Source organism: Pleurotus ostreatus (assembly GCF_014466165.1).
Source record: "Pleurotus ostreatus strain PC9 chromosome Unknown scaffold_4, whole genome shotgun sequence".
NCBI classification, from domain to species: domain Eukaryota; kingdom Fungi; phylum Basidiomycota; class Agaricomycetes; order Agaricales; family Pleurotaceae; genus Pleurotus; species Pleurotus ostreatus.
The window spans coordinates 2,168,436-2,185,138 of NW_023503159.1; the positions used below are offsets into that span (position 1 = coordinate 2,168,436).

Here is a 16,703-nt window from a genome sequence, read left to right on the forward strand (position 1 = left end):
TTGGAAATGTGTATAACGTGCAGTACATCTTGAGATTTTAGCGAGACGACAAGATCGCGAGGAGGGTATACCAGCGAACCCGTGGAGCTGCGGGGAATGACGATGAGGCGGTATACAAAGGGTCTATAGAATGGGAATAGATGATAAGATGCCAGGTATGTACATCGCGCGCGCATGACGGAAAACGGAAGACGCGACAGTGATCAATCCGAAGCCAAAAACCCAAATTCCTACTTTGACTTGGCGATTTCACGGGCGGCTTTGATCAGGGGTGCCAGTGTCCTCAAGGGCTCCGACAACTTGAAGAAGGGGTGCTGCACAAACACAACCAACCATGTGGGTTAGACACCAAGCACAAAGAGAGAACAAACGTTGCTAAGAAGAACCCACCTGCAGGAGCTGAGTTGCATTCGGCCGTTTCTCGGGGTCAACTTCTAGTGTTTTGGCGAGATAATCACTGAAGGTTGCGGACAAATTCTCGGGGTTTGCGATTTTCGGTGTGCCGTTGGTCGCGATAAGGTACAGTGCCTTCAAGGGGTTCTGGTTCAAGTATGGCGGCTCGCCTTCAATCATTTCTGCATGAAATGGGTACACATGAGCTTCGAAGTAAAGCCGAGCTGAAACATAGACGCACCGATGGCCATGATACCCAGACTCCATATGTCGACCTTAGGTCCGTACTCCTTGCGCATAACTACCTCGGGTGCCATCCAGTATGGTGTCCCAACCATGGTCGTTCTCTTCGAGTGATTGGGGTCCGATATTTGAGCACAGAACCCAAAGTCAGCTGTAAGACAAAGTCTCGTAATTTAGCATACACATAATCAACGCCGATACTCACTAAGCTTGATATCCCCGATCATGCTCAACAACACATTGTCGCTCTTGATGTCGCGATGGATAACGCCATGCCTATGCAAATGTTCCAATCCCTGACACGTCTCCCTCGACACAGCAGCAATCTGGCCCTCCGTCATCAGGTTCGCGGTAACGACATCCGTCAGACTACCGCCTTCCATGTACTCCATGACGACCCACAGATCGTTCTTGTACAGGAAAGAGTCTATGTAGTTGACGATATTCGGGTGCCTCGAAGACCGCATAACGAGGATTTCGTTGATGATGAGGTCTTTCTTGGGCTGCTTCTCAAGGTCCATTTGCTTGATAGCGACGCACGAGTTCGATCCCACTTGGTAGGCAGTATACACGCCCCCAGAGGCGCTGTAACCGAGGTGCGCGCTCGGTTAGCAAATGGGCTAAAGAAGGAACAAGTACACACCCTTGGCCAATCTTGACGAGGTTCCGGTAGAGTTTCGTAGGGTCAGCGTCCGTGCAAATCATTTGCAGGCGCTTGACAATGTCCTCTTCCTTCGCCTTGTCCACCTTCTTCTCTCTTCGCCTTGGAGTCGCGACAGGGCCCGCCGCCTTGGCCAAACTTTGGGCAGCCGCACTGGGTGGCTGCGCCTGAGCTTGAGCACGTGGGTCGCGGTCTCTGGAGGCAGACGTCTGCTGAGCGGCTCTTGGCGCCTGTGATGAAGACGCGGCATGTTGTTTCAAAGGCAGCTCAGCGTTTGACGAGGACGGGCTCTCCTTCTTGACATGGGCATGGGCGTGCGTGTGTGTAACATGGGTGTGAGCCTGACCACTGCCTGTGCTAGAGGAAGGTGTCGGGCGTTTGTCGCGCGTAGTCTGCGCGCGATTGAGCGGCTCAGCAGGCCGCGAAGGCTTGGTTGGTGTCCGTTGTGAGGTTGATCGGTCAAGGTTAGACGATAGGTTGCTTGGGGGCGAAGGCGCAGCACGACGCGCCGTAGGGACGGGGCTGGATGTTAACAGAACAGATGACTTCTTGTTCGGTGGCTGAGGTGGTGATCGCTGGACATCGCAGCCAATTGAGCAGCCGCAGATATAGTGCAAGTTGAGTTAAACACGTACGGGGTTCTGGAGACCATCATCCATGGCACCGGGAGGGGCAGAAGGTGTGCTCGGGCCCATATTCCCCATCTTATCCCAAACATCGCCGTGTCCCTCTTGGTAGAACTTGACGATTTCCATAACTGCTTGGGGGTTCTTCTCCTGCTCGCTGCGCGAGATGCCGCTCTCCTGGAGGAGCTGTTGCCATTCCTTCGGGAGGCCTGTGAACTCGCCAGTGGACGAGTTGAAGCCCACATGGGTCAAATGCACCGGATCGTAGGGAGTGCTGATCTCCAAGCGCTTGTTCGTGGTGAGCAGGTCAGACATGAAGCCCAGCATGCCCTTTTTGGATTTGATGGTGGTAGAGCTGCGAGAGCGAGTAGAGCCCGCAGAGACGGCATTTGGGGTGCTCAGCGTGGATTGGAACTCTGATGGAGCGGGCAGTGACTCATTTGGGTCTGCAAGGAAATGGCCGCCGTCGTGGGCTCCAACAACCGGTGTCGAGAGTCGCCTTGAGGACAGGGATGTCTGAGTAGGAAAGATATCGTTCAGCGTCGCCGTATTCGCCCTCGAGGGCCTCTGGGGTGGTGAAGTCGCCATTCCAGCCATTTGGGGTGAGTTGGTGATGGTGGTCCTGGAAGAAGCGATGGAAGAGGATGCAAACGGGTCGCCGTCAGTTACACGATGCGCGATGGTTGGAGATGAATTGGAGGAGGGCAAGCTGTGTTTCCTGGCCCTGGGATTCGGTTTCTGCAGCGAATTGCGGGTCTTTGGAGGAGGAGGGGCCTGTCGCGATGGCTGAAAAGGATCCTTGTACTTTGCAGCCTGAGCGGCGTGGATATTTGCGTCTGCGAGGAGGTCGTTGTACTCCTGAATGGACTCCCTCGACGGTCTGTGGTACTCGACGGTGATTTTGGAGGAAGTCATCTCTGAAAGCTGCAGGCGAGATGATGGTCCCTTTGTTCTCTCAAAATGCCCAAATCAGGCGCAAATTGGGATCAAATGCATCGCAACCGCCACTACAGCTGTAATCGCTACTCTATACACGTACTGTATGGCCCACAAAAGATAAATCCCATACCAGCCATGGTCGTAACTCAGTTGCCAACTGAGATGCCAACAATCATACCGGTGGTGATTGTGTGGTGATGGAAACAACTCACAACTGTCAGTCCACCCTGGGCAGCCAATCAACCCAATGCATCTAGTTAAAACGACCGGCCTATGGGAGGGAGGGGCGGTTATGTAAATCGTCCACGCGAATGATGAAAAGCCTTGTCATTTCGAGAAATACACGCTACAATTGGATCCCGAGACCGTAATTGAAGGAGAAGTATTGGTGCTTATTAGATATACACATCGAATTCACGCCTGTCTTACTTCGAGACTGAGGGTACTACATCATACTACGGGGACACAAATCAGCAATGCGGTCCGTGTGGAACAGCCAAGGTATCACTCACCTGCATGACGAACGAGCTAGGCCAAGCTGTCGGAAGCTGATTCTTGTCCAGGTATGTAAATATCTGCATGACTGACGCGTGTTCCCTGAAACGCTTGAGCTGGCCAGATTGACCCGGGGCTCTGCGAATATTAGTCTGCGCAAATATTCCGCGAAGCACTTTGTTGATAATCTTCGATGATATTGATATTAATTAGTGATGCTGATTGCCGACAATGAAGGAAGACGTACCATGACGGTTAAATTCTCGCCGATAGCCCTAGAGATACATTATACATTAGCTTTGAGGAAGGGGTCCTGAAACAATTAATGCACGCACCTGTAGAGACCGTCATTTCCGAGATAGCGCTCGCGACTACGACTCAAGTCGACAGCGTGCGGGTTAGGGAACGTATCCTCCTACTGCGGATCAGCACCGAACATCCGGCAACAAATGCAATTGCTCTTACATTGAAATTTGCAGCTGCGATATCCAAGAACAACCGAGTCCCGCTGGGTATCGACAACGAGCCTATTGTACTGTCCTTGGTAGCAACGCCTAGATTTACGAATAAGGTAGGTGAGGGAATGGAATGACTAGGAAAGGGTCGGGTTCTTACGATGGACACCGCGGAAGGGGGGATCAAGCCCTATAGGCGTTGGGTTAGCAACGCCGGCGGCAAACGAAGAACAGAAAGTACGCACTGAACGCTTCCAACACGTACGCGTCCACACTAGCTTTCGGATCAGAGGAAGTCAAGATGTTTTGCATCGCCTCTTCGTGCTCAGAATCCAGGTACACGTTCATGACGTTCGTTAGGGCTGATCAAGAAGAATGCGTTGTTAGAAGACGCGGCTGAAGGTAGAAAGGCACGAACCCAGAGAAAGGTCGATCGTCGACACCATGATTGCCAATAAGGTGTTGGCGACTTGGTCCAGCGACTTGGTTCGGTCGTACAACTTCTTCACGAGTTCGTGCTGGCTTTTATCGGACTTGGATTTGCCACTCAAAGTTCTGGTAAACGAGGCAAGATTGTGGATAGAGAGCTAGGTATGCAAAAGACGTTAGTAAGTGGGAAATGGACCAAGTACCAGAGCGGAGAGGTGAGGCCCTACCTTGGACATGGCAGTGAGATCTAGATGCTCTTTGATGAGGGTAGTGAGCTTCTCGACGTGTTCTCTGCATTTCTTCTGAAGGACCATATACTTCGCCGCGTCGACATCAAGGAAGACGAACCTATCCCAACAAACAATCAGAATGATCCCGAGGCAACATCAGAAGTGTCTACTTACGTGTAGATATCTGAGAGGGCGTCATACAGCTCTGATGATGTTATATCCCCATCGTCGGAGTCCTTCGCCTTGACATGGATGCCACCAACATCCGTTGCGGCCCAAAGGGTAGGGACGACCTTGAAGATATCCCGCACGACGTCTATGCATCGGACCTTCCCTCCGACAAGGGCGTACGATTTCGAAGCAATTAACTGTTTCGTCGTCGAGAGGAAGAACTCCCCGGTCATGTTCACCGACTGCGCTTCATTGAGTATAGCTAGAATCTCAGCTTGTTCCTTGTCGTCGGTCGTAGCAGTGAAGAAGCTTGTTAAAAAGCATGTTAGCCAAATAACAAGGAACGGAGGAAGCACGACGCCTACCCGCTGCCCTTGATGATTTTTGCGGCTTGCGCGGCATATGGTGGCACAAATTCATCCTTCTTATGCAAAATTTCCCCAACCTCCGCATAATTTTTCGTCACAACTTCCTCTGGTGCAACTTTCGGACGAGCCAAGTCGTAGTCGCCCTGACAGCCGATGTCGGGGAGGTACTTCTCCATCGACTCAGGGGTCATCAGGGGGAAGAACGTGTAGACGCTGTTGTTGTTGTAGTGGCGCGGAAGGGTGCGCGTGAAGAGGCGGCCGAGCGTGCTGCCGAAGCCGAACGCGTTGGGGTCGCGCTGGCAGTCGGCGAAGCCCCAGGCGGTCATGTTGTACGGTGTGTAGTCGTATGTGTAGAACCTGTCCCCACGAGTGAGGGCGATGGCGTCGCTGAGAATGGCGCGACTGATTGTGTAGCCTAAAACAAAGGATTAGAGTTATTCTATAATTTAAGATAAAGATAAATGTAAAACTTACCTGGGCAAAGACCGGCGCCGTCCATAACGGGCTTCGCTTCCTCAGCTTGAAGTCCGACATAGAGTTCGAGGTATTCAATGTCACCGTAAAGTTTCTCGGCAGCGTCAGCGATCTCTGGGTTAGAGTTCCACTCCAGGAACGTCTTGTATGCTACAATAAGTTATTAATATGGGCTCTAGCGGGAGCATATATGGGAAGATACTCACGCTTGAGTCCCAAGTACTGTCTGAAGTCGTTTAATGAGCAGACACCCCATGCTCGGTTTTGTTCGATGCCCATGATTTCGTGAAGACGCATGACCTCTGGAATAGGTGTCAGTACGCAAGTCAAGAATGCGTGGTAGCCCCCTAACCTGGTGTCCCGCGTGCTCTGAAAGCCGCAGCAGGGTGTTCCGTGCTACGAAACGCGTCAGACTATATTTGCCCACTAATCAGCACCGTACTCACGCCTCTTGAAGAATTTGAGCGAGATCCTCATCTCTGAATGACCCGTCTGCCTGACGGTGAATCCTAAGGAACGCCTCTTCTATCAACAGAGCCTGTAACACGCGTCAACCGATGACTCACGTCCCAAAAGTCCACTCAGTTATAGATGGCTGAGCAGACATCATCTTGCGGGCAGCTAGCTTGAAATCGGTGGGCGTAACCTCTTCAATGGGCTTTCCCTCAAAGATCTTATTTGAAATGGCCTTCACCCATCTCTCGTCGACTTCGCTAGTGGTCGCGTGCCAGCGGTATAGGCAGTTGAACTACAAGGAGGTCAATGGTTTATATTTAATAAGGTAGAGGGCAACTAAGCTAACCTCAGCGCTGCAGATGTTTCCGCGCCCTCGCTCGAACGTAGTGTGATCGTCCATTCGCATTTCCTGTTAGGTTTATAGTTAGCAGATCGCGTCATAGAATGGGGTTTGGGGTTTCTTACGCCGAAGGGCAGTAAACTCCATGTATTCCCCGTTCTGACCAATCCCAAGATACAGCTGAAGTAATCTGAGTGGCACACATGTCACTTTTGATTTCTAGTCTGACGTATACTCAGGCAGCTGCTTACCAGAGAATACGGTGGTTGCAAACCAGCCACAATTGATCAACCTCGCAATCTGGAAGATTTCTTCCTCTTGCTCGAGGAGTTTCTTCTGGTCCTCAGGTCTGTCTGGAGAGAGCTTGGATGGATCTTGCCAACTCCCGCGCTCATTAATTTCTAGCAACTTCCGCGCGACATACTGGCGGCGCGAGTTGTCAGCTGACGGTTCAGAATCACGAAGTAAATTCCCGACTGACGTTGTGGTTGCGACTAAAGAGGACTAGAAGCGCGCAAACAGCCGGGGGCAGTAGAAGCAGACGGTCTTCCGCAAACACATCAGGGTGCAATAGGCCGCGACCATCTCGGACTCGGACCAAGTCTTGGGCCGCTTGATTGTGTCCGTAAAGTGGGGAAAGATCGACATATGAAGACGTTTCATTTATGTGCACGTTCTGGTGGGAAGTGCGGAAGACACTATATTAATTGCGCGTGTACATGAGCGCATGTTGCATTGATGACAAGAATATGGCAAGATAAGCGAACTCACGAATGGATGACGAGGGCTGCGAACGAGAAGAACAGACTAGATAGACCTGCAGGGTGCTTAACAAACTAGCGTAGAAGCTATTGTCAGAACCGCGTAGAAACCGCGTTTAATCGCAAGGTACTCACTCCTTCGCGCTTGAGAAGAGTATCGAACACAAGGCTTGCATCAGGAAGCTGATTCTTCGGCAGAGGGTGTGTCTGCTGAACGCTTCTCGAGTAAGGCGTGCCTGCCTTTCCCATGTCAGGAGCTTGAATATTGTTGTACGAGCCGTCAGCGGTCCGCCATGCATACTGGTTGCCTATCGAGGTAGGCGCAGGGTGGGCCAAATCGTTGTACACTGGTGATGATGAGAAAGTGTGATTTGATCCCGACGGGCTACTCACGTAGCTGAACAATTTTGGCCTGGAGCTTGGTGGAGAAGTCACCCTCTGGCCAACGTGACACGAAGGTTAGGGCATGTTCCAGCTATTCAGAGCGAAACCATCAGTTAAGGCTCCACAAGACCCAAGGGACTCTTGAGTAAACTGACCAGCATTTTCCGGTCATCCAGGGATTCCGTGTTGGATATAGCATCAACCGCTGCAGACTTGTTTCTTCGGTGAGGACAAGTGCCACCTAGAGAGCAGTGGTACTCACTACAAACGAGAGATCCGTGATTGGTAACTTATTTTTCAGCTGCATCCACCATATGAGCTTTACTGGAGTAACATCATTATGCAGACGTACCGTATCGCGGAACTGATTCAGCACAGATCCATTCCTTGGTTTTTCTGAGACGGGGGACTCGACGAGGGGGGTGGTCATGGTGTTGTTACGCGTGCTGCGACTCGTGAATATCGATAGCCGCTTTTTAACGGGATTCGTTGGCGATGCATCGATTTCGGCCATCTGGACTGCTGATTTCTGTTCCCCAAGTCGGTGTCAGAGGGCACAGGGAAAGATAGTGTCATAATGCAGCCCGGCCGCCCTTTTTATGGGGAGACCAACACATTTAGAAGAAGTTGACAGAGAAGGGGACCGAAAAGGTCAATATTAAAGAAGCTTGTTCGGTTCAGCAGCAAGTCAGTATGAAAGACTACGCTCGTTCCACGGGAACACATGTTAACCTTGGAACTCAGCGAGGCGCCCTGTCGAGGACCTGGTGGCTTTTGGCCATAAAAAATGAGCATTGTGGTCGCCAAATTACTATCGATTACTTATCGCACCGCCGGATTCAGAGCAATACGGCGATTTGATCCTCGCGATCCAAGTTCAACTAAACTTGGGGCAGGCGACATGATTCGGATCTGATGTAGGACGTGAGTGCTTGAGTGCTTGAGTATTGATCCCCATACGTTTAGCCAGGGAGCTAGGCAGACACTCCCATCGATTGACAAGCCACATTTTAGCCGCGTATTCGGTACAATGTTCCTACTTACGTTTCTAATCCAACTCCAAGAACAAGAGTCCTTCAGCATCGCTATTCAACACCGATTCCTGTCCGTCCCAGCGAACATTCTTCACCAACATGCTGAGCGATTCAACATCAACATCCCGTACGTTAGCGCACCATTCGAAGGTTAGGTCAACGATTGGAGTCCCTCGTTTGAGCCGATAGCCAATGACGTCGCGCAGGGTAGTCAGCAGCCGTTTGTCTCCTACTGTATCCGCTAGGTTGGCGTTATGTAACGCCAGACTCCGCAGGCTTGGAAATCCAACGCAAGCAAGCGATCTCCTCCCAGCTGGCTCGGATGCTTTGTGCGATTCATTATGAACGAGTGCGTTCAAGAAGCTAGGCACCAAGGATCCGGAAAGCGTTACGTTCTGAAGCCTCGGCAACTTCGAGAAGTTGTCGAGCCAGAAGGAAGCTTCCGAGTCTTGGGTCTGGTGATAGTACAAGGTCTGGAGGAAGGAAAGCCTGAGTGTTTTACTGATGTGAGAGAAGACTTGTAGCGGTGTGACAGGGACATCCTGCCCCCAGGATAATCTAAAGTCCAAGTTGGTCGACCGAGGGCTTCCGCCAGAAGCGGGCTCTGAGGCATAGACCTCGATATAAGCTGGGCCATCCTGCGCCAATTCCAACGTGTTGATGGATTTGAACGGCAATTGGCGTAAGAGCTCGAGGTACAAGAACAATGATGCCGATGGCTCTCCACCAAATGTGCAATCCAGATGGAAGGAGGTAGAGGGTTTAAGCGCGAGGAACCCAAGAAGCGATGCGCACGACGGCAGAGGATCTTTAATAGAAATCTTCTTCAGCTTGCTCAGACGGACTTCGCGCTTCGCGAGGCCGAGATCAGGTCGAGGAAGTATATTCTGAAGTTCCAAGACCTCTAGATACGGCATGGCTTGTAAAGCCGAAAGGAGATCCTCCATCGGTGGAGGAGTCGCGTCGCGCAGTTTAAAGTGCGTCAAAGACCGGGGAAACGGGGAGTTCCATTCCACGTTACACTGAAGTAGTTCTAGGTGTTGTAGCCGTGGAGCTTTCATCGCAAATGGGACGCTGAGGGTATCTGTTGGAAGCAGACCATGGCGCTGGGAATCGTGGACGTTCAATGACCGAAGCAGTGGAGCATCTCCTTGCAAGCCGGCGAATATAGTATTTAATGTGGAATGGTTGGCGGTGATATTGAGACTGCGCGTGCGATGTATCTGCTTCATCATCAACCGAGCAACTTCAAGGAGGCGAGGCGTCAGGAAGGAGAGGTCTGCTTTGATGTCGAGGGGGGCCATCTTGGAGCGTTTGAGCATCTCCCTCGTCCATTTCGGGCGACTAAGCACGATATTCGTCCACAACCGGGGGGAGTCGAGGGCTACCGCCCGCCAATGCTGGCATACATGGGAGACCTTGATCCATGCAAGGGAATTATTGCTAGCGGCTTCCGCGTACATGAACACCATGGAGAGTATTTCGGGCGGTAGAGTAGATATTGGTGCCAACGCATTGCGCCGACCGCGCAGGGTTCTTGCAGAGTTGTCGAGTTGGGACAGCTGATGGTCAATCGCTCGAATGGCTTTCAAAGCACCATCTTCGTGGGAGGGGATTAAGTGGGTCGTTACTGTCGCAATTGTAATGGTGCTCAGCGCTCAGCTATCACGCAAAAGAAGCCCAAAAGTAATGGTTACCTGTCATTAAAGTCGTGTCGTTGAGATCTTGGAGAACTAGACCAGCTAAAATTCCTAAAGATCAGCAGATCATGCGCTCCAGTCTTTATATACCACATCCACAGCCTCTGGTTAATGCTGTGGATTCGGTCACGTTGGAGTTGAAACAACTTCAGGTGGTTACAGTTCCGCGAATGGGCATAGATACGAGGAATTATCACGCCTCGTGCTGATTTGGGGTCTCCTGCTCCCCTCCCTTGTTGCTGAAAAGTAACTAGTAAGGAACCGCATTCAGGGCATTCAACAAAAGTGCGCCAGTCGAAGTTCGGGTCGAAAGTGGTCGGTTAAGCGCCCATAATCTGGCAAGGTGACGACTGGATTTGGCCGACGGCACCGCAGTGCCTTTCAGCATGATGATTGATGCATGGGTGCCACTGCTCTCCCTTCCTTTCTTTATTCTGAACCACACACTCCTTGCTCGCTATGGCAGATAGCAGCCCCGTAATTCCTGTTCACCTCCTCGTCCTCGTCCATGGCATGTGGGGCAACCCAGGCCACCTCGCCGAAATGGCTCGCATCATCCGCGAAACCAAAGAAGAAGCCGGCCCAGATGGCATCAAGTTGCACGTATTACTAGCGGAAACCAATCGGGAGGATTCTACCTACGATGGGATCGACTGGGGCGCAGAGCGTGTGGCGGAAGAGGTGCGTATGGGCGTTTCAGTTTCCACCATTCCAGGGCCACCATGTGAATCGTTACCTCCATGTTAGGTTATCCAGGAGGTTGAAAAGCTTGCAAACGAGGGTAAACGGGTGGCTCGGTTTTCGGTCACTGGTTACAGCCTTGGCGGCCTGGTTTCACGGTATCTCGTTGGGTAAGACCGTACCTGTACGTGATTCGCCGAAACAATGCTCATTGTTGCTTTGACAGAATACTGTATCAACGGAAATTCTTCGAGGATGTCCAGCCAGTGAATTTCAATACTGTGGCCACACCGCATATCGGCCTGCTACGTTATTCGTCGATATTGTCTTCGCTGACCTTTGCACTGGGCTCGAGATTATTATCGCGAACTGGAGAGCAATTCTACTGCGTGGACAAATGGTCGAGCACCGGGAGGCCTTTGTTAGAGGTTCTCGCCGATCCTAGTGAGTGGAACAAACCCGCCGAGCTGGCGTTGATGCTTATTATCGATCATAGACAGGATCTTCTACCAAGCACTCAGTAAATTCAAGAATATCCGTATTTATGCTAATGCGTAAGTAATGATCTCGGTGCCGCTATTGTCAGCATGGTAACACTTCTCCAGTGTAAATGATATGACGGTACCGTATACAACCGCTGCCATAGAGCTACAAGATCCCTTTGCCGATATGTCGACGACTGGCCTAGAAATGTACGTCCTTCATTGCATTGTATGCAACTTAACTCTAATTGAGTATCTAGAGACTTACAGGAAAACTACTGTCCATTAATCGAATCTATGACCGTCCCCCCATCGCCTCCTCCACCTCCTCCAAGTCCACGCCTGTTGTCTCTGGCATGGTTTAAGCGCTTCAGTAGCACTCGTCCTTTCCTTCCACCATTCCTGCAGTTCAGGTTCCCATTCAACATCGTGCGCCTTTAACTGCTCCTTTCAGCCGGCTACTAACGTACGATTCTCTAGTTATTATACGTCTCACTCCCGCTGCTTATCCCAGTTGCGATTCTAACGGCTCTTACCCACTTTGCGCTTGCTACACATTCGTCTCGCCGACGTATCAAACTACTGGAGAAAGACGCACCGGCCCACGGACGGTTAAGCCACGTCCTCGCCCAACTAGAGAAACAAGTCGAAGACGCCGTTGCGGAGTTCATCGATTCGTCCGACCCCGATGAGAACGAAGCTTCCTCCTCGCCACCGCTCCACATCAAAGGGAAGCCAGGGAAGCCATCTTCCGCACAACCTATACTCTCTCCCGTACAGAAGAGAATCGTCGCATCACTGAATAAGCTACCTATCAAGAAGGAGCTGGCGTATATTGACGGGGTCAGGAACTCGCACGCGACGATTGTGTGTAGGGATGTCAAGCGGTTTGATTTTCACCGTCGGGGAGAAGGGGTGTTGAAGCATTGGGCTAATTCTTTCACCCTGTAATTGGGTTCGAACTAATACTCTAATACTGTTGATATGTTTATCCGTATATTAGAAGGCGTTAGAGCCACTCGTCAACGAGATGGGATCTGGTAATATGGTCTTGTGGTAGATGTCGGTAGTACTTAAATCACCGTCTTAACTTGGAACATAGAGCACATCATAGGGATGATACGCTGATCTCCATAGGTTTTGGATCAGGCGACTAGTGCCTCCATGCGGACTCTGCTAGTTTCAAGGTGGCATACTTGGATGCGGTTGGGGTCGACACCACCGCCATACTGGAAGTGGACGCAAATATAAATATAAGAGAAAGAGTAGCACGAGAGCACGAAAACCATAGCTATGTAGGCTAATAAACCGTGTAAACGTATTTTCAGAATTCCATGTACTCCTTCCGCGACCATTCACCAGACCACTGAGCCTGTCATATAAACAGGAATTTAGCCTGGATCTTCACAGAAGCCCCTCTGCCTGTTCTGTCGACATATGGGCCAACCTCGCTAAGACCGTTCGTCATTCCAACAAGCTGGAAGCACGGCTCGGATCCTTCGACGGGGCGCAGTCCATAATGGAAATGGTGAATTTCATCTTTGTGCTCTCTACTTGCAGGGCTAAATTCCTCCATTTCTTCCTCGATCTTCGTGGTCCATAACCAATCGCCTGTCTTCAGCCCCCCGGGCATATCTTGGAGCTTGTACAAGGCTTCGCTCTTGGTAGCGGACCTACACTTGCATTGCTGATTGTCGTGTAATGCAAGGCCTCGCCAGAGGGCAGCGAAGTCGCTGTCGGAAAGTCTAACAACGGATGACGGTGTCCATTTTGTGATCGTGGACTTGGTTATATACGTACTTCAGTCTACGGAAGCGGGGTGCGCATGGTTTAACATACCTTGAGTTTGCGAGCGCATTGCATCAGGAAGCCCTCCTTTGGGGAGTCTCCTCGGGATATTTTCATTGCGCATTTGGGGAAAGGCGTCAGGAAGGCTAAGCTTTTCGTCTCGTAGACTCTGAACCTCCCAAGGGCGGTCCCCGGAATATGGATCTTTCTGCTGGTCGGGTCGAGTTTCGTGCCCAGTTCATTGCGAATGCTAAGCGCCTCGGGGTTGGCGATGTTGATAGTCCTGGAGAGCTTTTGCCAGTAAGATATATTATCATTCCGAACTCTCCAATCGACAGTCCAAGAAGGGAGATTGCTGCGGGGGTCGCCTTCGCTAGGATGATATTGGAGCCCAGCGCCGCCCAGGACATTCATTTCATTGTCCACCTCGATGCACACTCTGCAGGCATGTGCAAATACTTCTTCATATGTCAAAGAGTAGTCCGGTTTTATGAAGTCGTATGCGCCGTGGGGTAGCATCGAAAGCAGGGAATATATTTTATCCCGGGGATCCGACGACGCGCGATATTGTGACTGCGCGAGGAGACGATACAGCGACATGAAACTAGTTTTAGCGGCGAAAAATGGTATGTTCACGGTTCGCGCGCCGCAGAAATCATGCAGTGTGCTGAAGCGGTTGATCGCTGTGACAGTGTCGACGAAGTCTCCTATCGGAGCTATGTGTGAGCCGCAATGCATACTCGCCTTCTTAGAGAGTCGGATTTCTTGGAAAGTCCAAGCCCGTATGAACCACGGCCGGCGGACGATATCGGTAGCGCAGTCAAGGAGGTGATACATGAAGTCGCGCTCGGAATCCTGAGTCTTCTTGCGACTGTTTATGAGATTTGGACAATTGCCCGGTGTCAACATGTCGCCGGCTTTGACGACCTCGACTATTTTGAAGAAATCATCGCTATGGGGCGTTGCCTCTCCGACCCAGACAGCGACACATTCTGCTCGACTGTAGATATCGCCCATCATCGCAACTTGCTGATTCCGCTCCGGTATATCGTCCTGGTTGATGCAAACCGCATCAACCCATAGTCTCCTTGTCGGAAACTTCTGCCAAACTGCTTTCAACGCAACCCAGAGGTTATATGTGATTCTAATAAGTCGTCCGTTGCAAATCAAGTCGTGTTCCCTGACATTTGGATCCCCCCAGACGTAGGATAGGGCAAAGTAGGGACCTGGGTCGTCCACTGATATCACCGACCATTCGCAGTGCACAGCTCCATTGTCTGGTTCATGGGAGGGGTCGCCGAGAGTCTCGTAGTCGTCAATATTCGAGCCTGGCGTCGGTTTGAAGTTCAGCACCCGAGTACTTCGTGAAGAGGGCAGTTTGTTGTAGCTCGACATTGGAAGAAAACCCTCCAGCGCGCCTGAGGGGAGCCTTCATCTGTGAACTTCGCAGCGGTGGAGACCCAGTGGATATATCAGCCGAATAAGCCAATGGCACATTATGGCATGGTCATAATTGAATGGGAGTGTAAGCGCCCAAGCGCCCAACATTGAGATTTGAGTCGGTCCGCGGTCCGCAACCGTGTCTTCCCATCTTTTGACGATTCACCGAGTATTGGAGAGATACAGTCAATACGCTCGCATTTTCCGACTATATTCCTCCCGAGTCAGTTGCTACACACACGACTCTAAACCCAGTGACAATAGGATGATCATTGGATGCACTGTCTCTCAAGTTCACGGACCGCCAATATATATGTCAGGCTAAGTGCTCGGTCCGCGTCAGTATCTTGGTGCCCATTCCAAGGGTATAAGAACAAGGAGATGATGGGGATGGACAGGGTTCAAAGGGCCGCATTTCAACATGGGTATGCATATTAAGATTCTCGGGGCTCTCCTTTCCATCCTTGCGCTGCAATGCATGGTGGCATTCGGATTCACTAACCCCATCAAGAAGACGGACGGTTCTGATCCCTTCATGGTGAGTGTATACTCATGGCGCGTCGACGACATTATCAACAAATTTGTTGTAGGTTTTCCATGAAGGATTTTACTGTGAGTTCGACGCCATTGGATTGCAGTCTGTACGATGCTGAGTCGCAATGGAGACTTAACAAGCACGACGTGGTCGAATATACAAATCACTCGCGCTACCACCATCAATGGGTTGAAGACAGCCACTCCCAAGGTTATATGGACGGATTCTACCGCGTCGAGGTGTTGCAACGTCTGTGAGTCGCGTCCTCGCATCTTTATCTCCGAAGAATTGTCAGCTAACACTCACTGTAGGGGCTCCAGAGATCCATTGGTACGCAGTGCTTTCTCGACAGTCTGTGTACATTAATTAAGCCCACGACGGGAAACAGGATGCCGAATGAAGGTGCATGGTTCATGTGAGCTTCGCATAATACCTGCATACGCGTCGATCACCGTCTAACTTCTTTCTAGTTACTACAGTGCTGGAACGGCTGGTACACTCGACAACCAACGCATCCACGTCCTTCGCGGGTCGTCGAACATCATATGGGATTCTAGTTGGAGCTACGCCTGTGCGCACCCATTTACACGGTCTTCATATTTACGCTGAAGTCGCTCTGTATCAGCGCGTATCACTATCCCGAACAGAGACGTTTGGTCGATCGATGCCACCGTCCTCATCGTCGGCGCGAACAGGTACTTAGTATACTCGAGCTGGGATGGTGCTTGTGAGTATCAATCGTCCATCCACGGCCCAGGTCCAACTTATAAATCATAAACCGACCCGTAGTCCAATGCCTCTGGATCGCGTACGTCGTTTCCCCGTGCCTTCGATGTGAGGGACGGCTCTGACCCCCGAAACAGCCAAATGAATAGCGCGACCTCGGTCGGAACGCCCGTCAAAATAGCGACGCCTACCCTCTCTTGGGAACAAGTCGGATCCAACGTGAACGAAGGTCCTGCAGCGATCTATCACGGAGGTGCGCAGCGCCATGCTTAATACTTTACAACGGTGACGCGAGCTGAAATGCTGCTGCGGCCCGTCAGGCCGTACTTGGATCGTCTTCTCCGCCTCTGGGTGTGCCGGCACTGGGTACAAGCTTGGAAGACTCGAGTTGACCGGCTCGAACCCGATGAGCGCCAGCTCGTGGACGAAGTTCCCCAATCCCGTGTTCCAAACAGCGAATGGGTACGCTTCTCGTCTTGTGCGCCGTAGTCTTCCACTAATCAACTGCTTGCTTTCGTGACTTTCAGCGTGGACCAGGTGAGAATTGTCAACACTTCGTAGATGGTCAATGATTCGACTAACGTATCACGTAGCCCGGCCACAACGGTTTCTTCCTCAGCCCCAGCGGCAACCAGATCCACATGGTGTACCACGCGTCACCAACATCGCCAGGAAACTGCGATGGAACCCGCTATACCGCTGTGCAGATGGTTAATTGGAATTCGGATGGGACACCTAACTTTGGTAATCCCCGCCCTTTGTCGGAGAGCATTCCCGAACCTGTATAAATGGCTTCGGCCAGTGGCATGCCTAGTGGTTAGTCAACTACAGTGACCAGAACCGTATCAAATGGAAATGTATCGGTGTTATACGATGCAGTCATTCAGGCCAG

At 51.3% G+C, this 16,703-nt stretch overlaps 6 protein-coding genes across 6 annotated transcripts; 2 read left to right on the forward strand and 4 right to left on the reverse strand.

The window, feature by feature from the left end:
- Positions 1–230: 230 nt before the first annotated feature.
- STE20 (signal transducing kinase of the PAK) lies at positions 231–2,838 on the reverse strand (the record flags this gene model as incomplete). Its single annotated transcript, XM_036776096.1, has 6 exons — positions 231–314; positions 391–575; positions 635–787; positions 842–1,221; positions 1,280–1,872; positions 1,933–2,838. The coding sequence occupies 6 exons, from the start codon at positions 2,836–2,838 to the stop codon at positions 231–233; spliced, it is 2,301 nt and encodes a 766-aa protein (XP_036632115.1).
- Positions 2,839–3,287: 449 nt separating this feature from the next.
- On the reverse strand, positions 3,288–7,939 carry PC9H_006552 (uncharacterized protein; the record flags this gene model as incomplete). Its single annotated transcript, XM_036776097.1, has 26 exons — positions 3,288–3,317; positions 3,375–3,545; positions 3,605–3,632; positions 3,693–3,772; positions 3,823–3,911; positions 3,973–4,002; positions 4,058–4,174; positions 4,231–4,399; positions 4,469–4,589; positions 4,646–4,951; positions 5,008–5,425; positions 5,485–5,634; positions 5,691–5,786; positions 5,837–5,880; positions 5,931–5,993; positions 6,051–6,232; positions 6,287–6,349; positions 6,406–6,470; positions 6,532–6,703; positions 6,762–6,978; positions 7,052–7,116; positions 7,177–7,388; positions 7,435–7,516; positions 7,581–7,637; positions 7,688–7,726; positions 7,778–7,939. 26 exons carry the CDS (start codon positions 7,937–7,939, stop codon positions 3,288–3,290), a joined length of 3,228 nt encoding a protein of 1,075 aa, XP_036632116.1.
- Positions 7,940–8,473: 534 nt separating this feature from the next.
- PC9H_006553 (uncharacterized protein) lies at positions 8,474–10,163 on the reverse strand (the record flags this gene model as incomplete). Its single annotated transcript, XM_036776098.1, has 2 exons — positions 8,474–10,089; positions 10,157–10,163. The coding sequence occupies 2 exons, from the start codon at positions 10,161–10,163 to the stop codon at positions 8,474–8,476; spliced, it is 1,623 nt and encodes a 540-aa protein (XP_036632117.1).
- Positions 10,164–10,618: 455 nt separating this feature from the next.
- On the forward strand, positions 10,619–12,273 carry PC9H_006554 (uncharacterized protein; the record flags this gene model as incomplete). Its single annotated transcript, XM_036776099.1, has 7 exons — positions 10,619–10,840; positions 10,907–11,010; positions 11,067–11,284; positions 11,337–11,394; positions 11,446–11,532; positions 11,583–11,751; positions 11,803–12,273. The coding sequence occupies 7 exons, from the start codon at positions 10,619–10,621 to the stop codon at positions 12,271–12,273; spliced, it is 1,329 nt and encodes a 442-aa protein (XP_036632118.1).
- Positions 12,274–12,697: 424 nt separating this feature from the next.
- On the reverse strand, positions 12,698–14,505 carry PC9H_006555 (uncharacterized protein; the record flags this gene model as incomplete). Its single annotated transcript, XM_036776100.1, has 2 exons — positions 12,698–13,105; positions 13,162–14,505. 2 exons carry the CDS (start codon positions 14,503–14,505, stop codon positions 12,698–12,700), a joined length of 1,752 nt encoding a protein of 583 aa, XP_036632119.1.
- A 466-nt stretch (positions 14,506–14,971) lies between these two features.
- On the forward strand, positions 14,972–16,599 carry PC9H_006556 (uncharacterized protein; the record flags this gene model as incomplete). The annotated part of the gene is made up of 12 exons (XM_036776101.1): positions 14,972–15,088; positions 15,141–15,162; positions 15,216–15,338; positions 15,397–15,415; positions 15,474–15,500; positions 15,556–15,656; positions 15,711–15,812; positions 15,875–15,893; positions 15,949–16,064; positions 16,132–16,273; positions 16,339–16,348; positions 16,405–16,599. The coding sequence occupies 12 exons, from the start codon at positions 14,972–14,974 to the stop codon at positions 16,597–16,599; spliced, it is 993 nt and encodes a 330-aa protein (XP_036632120.1).
- Positions 16,600–16,703: the final 104 nt, after the last annotated feature.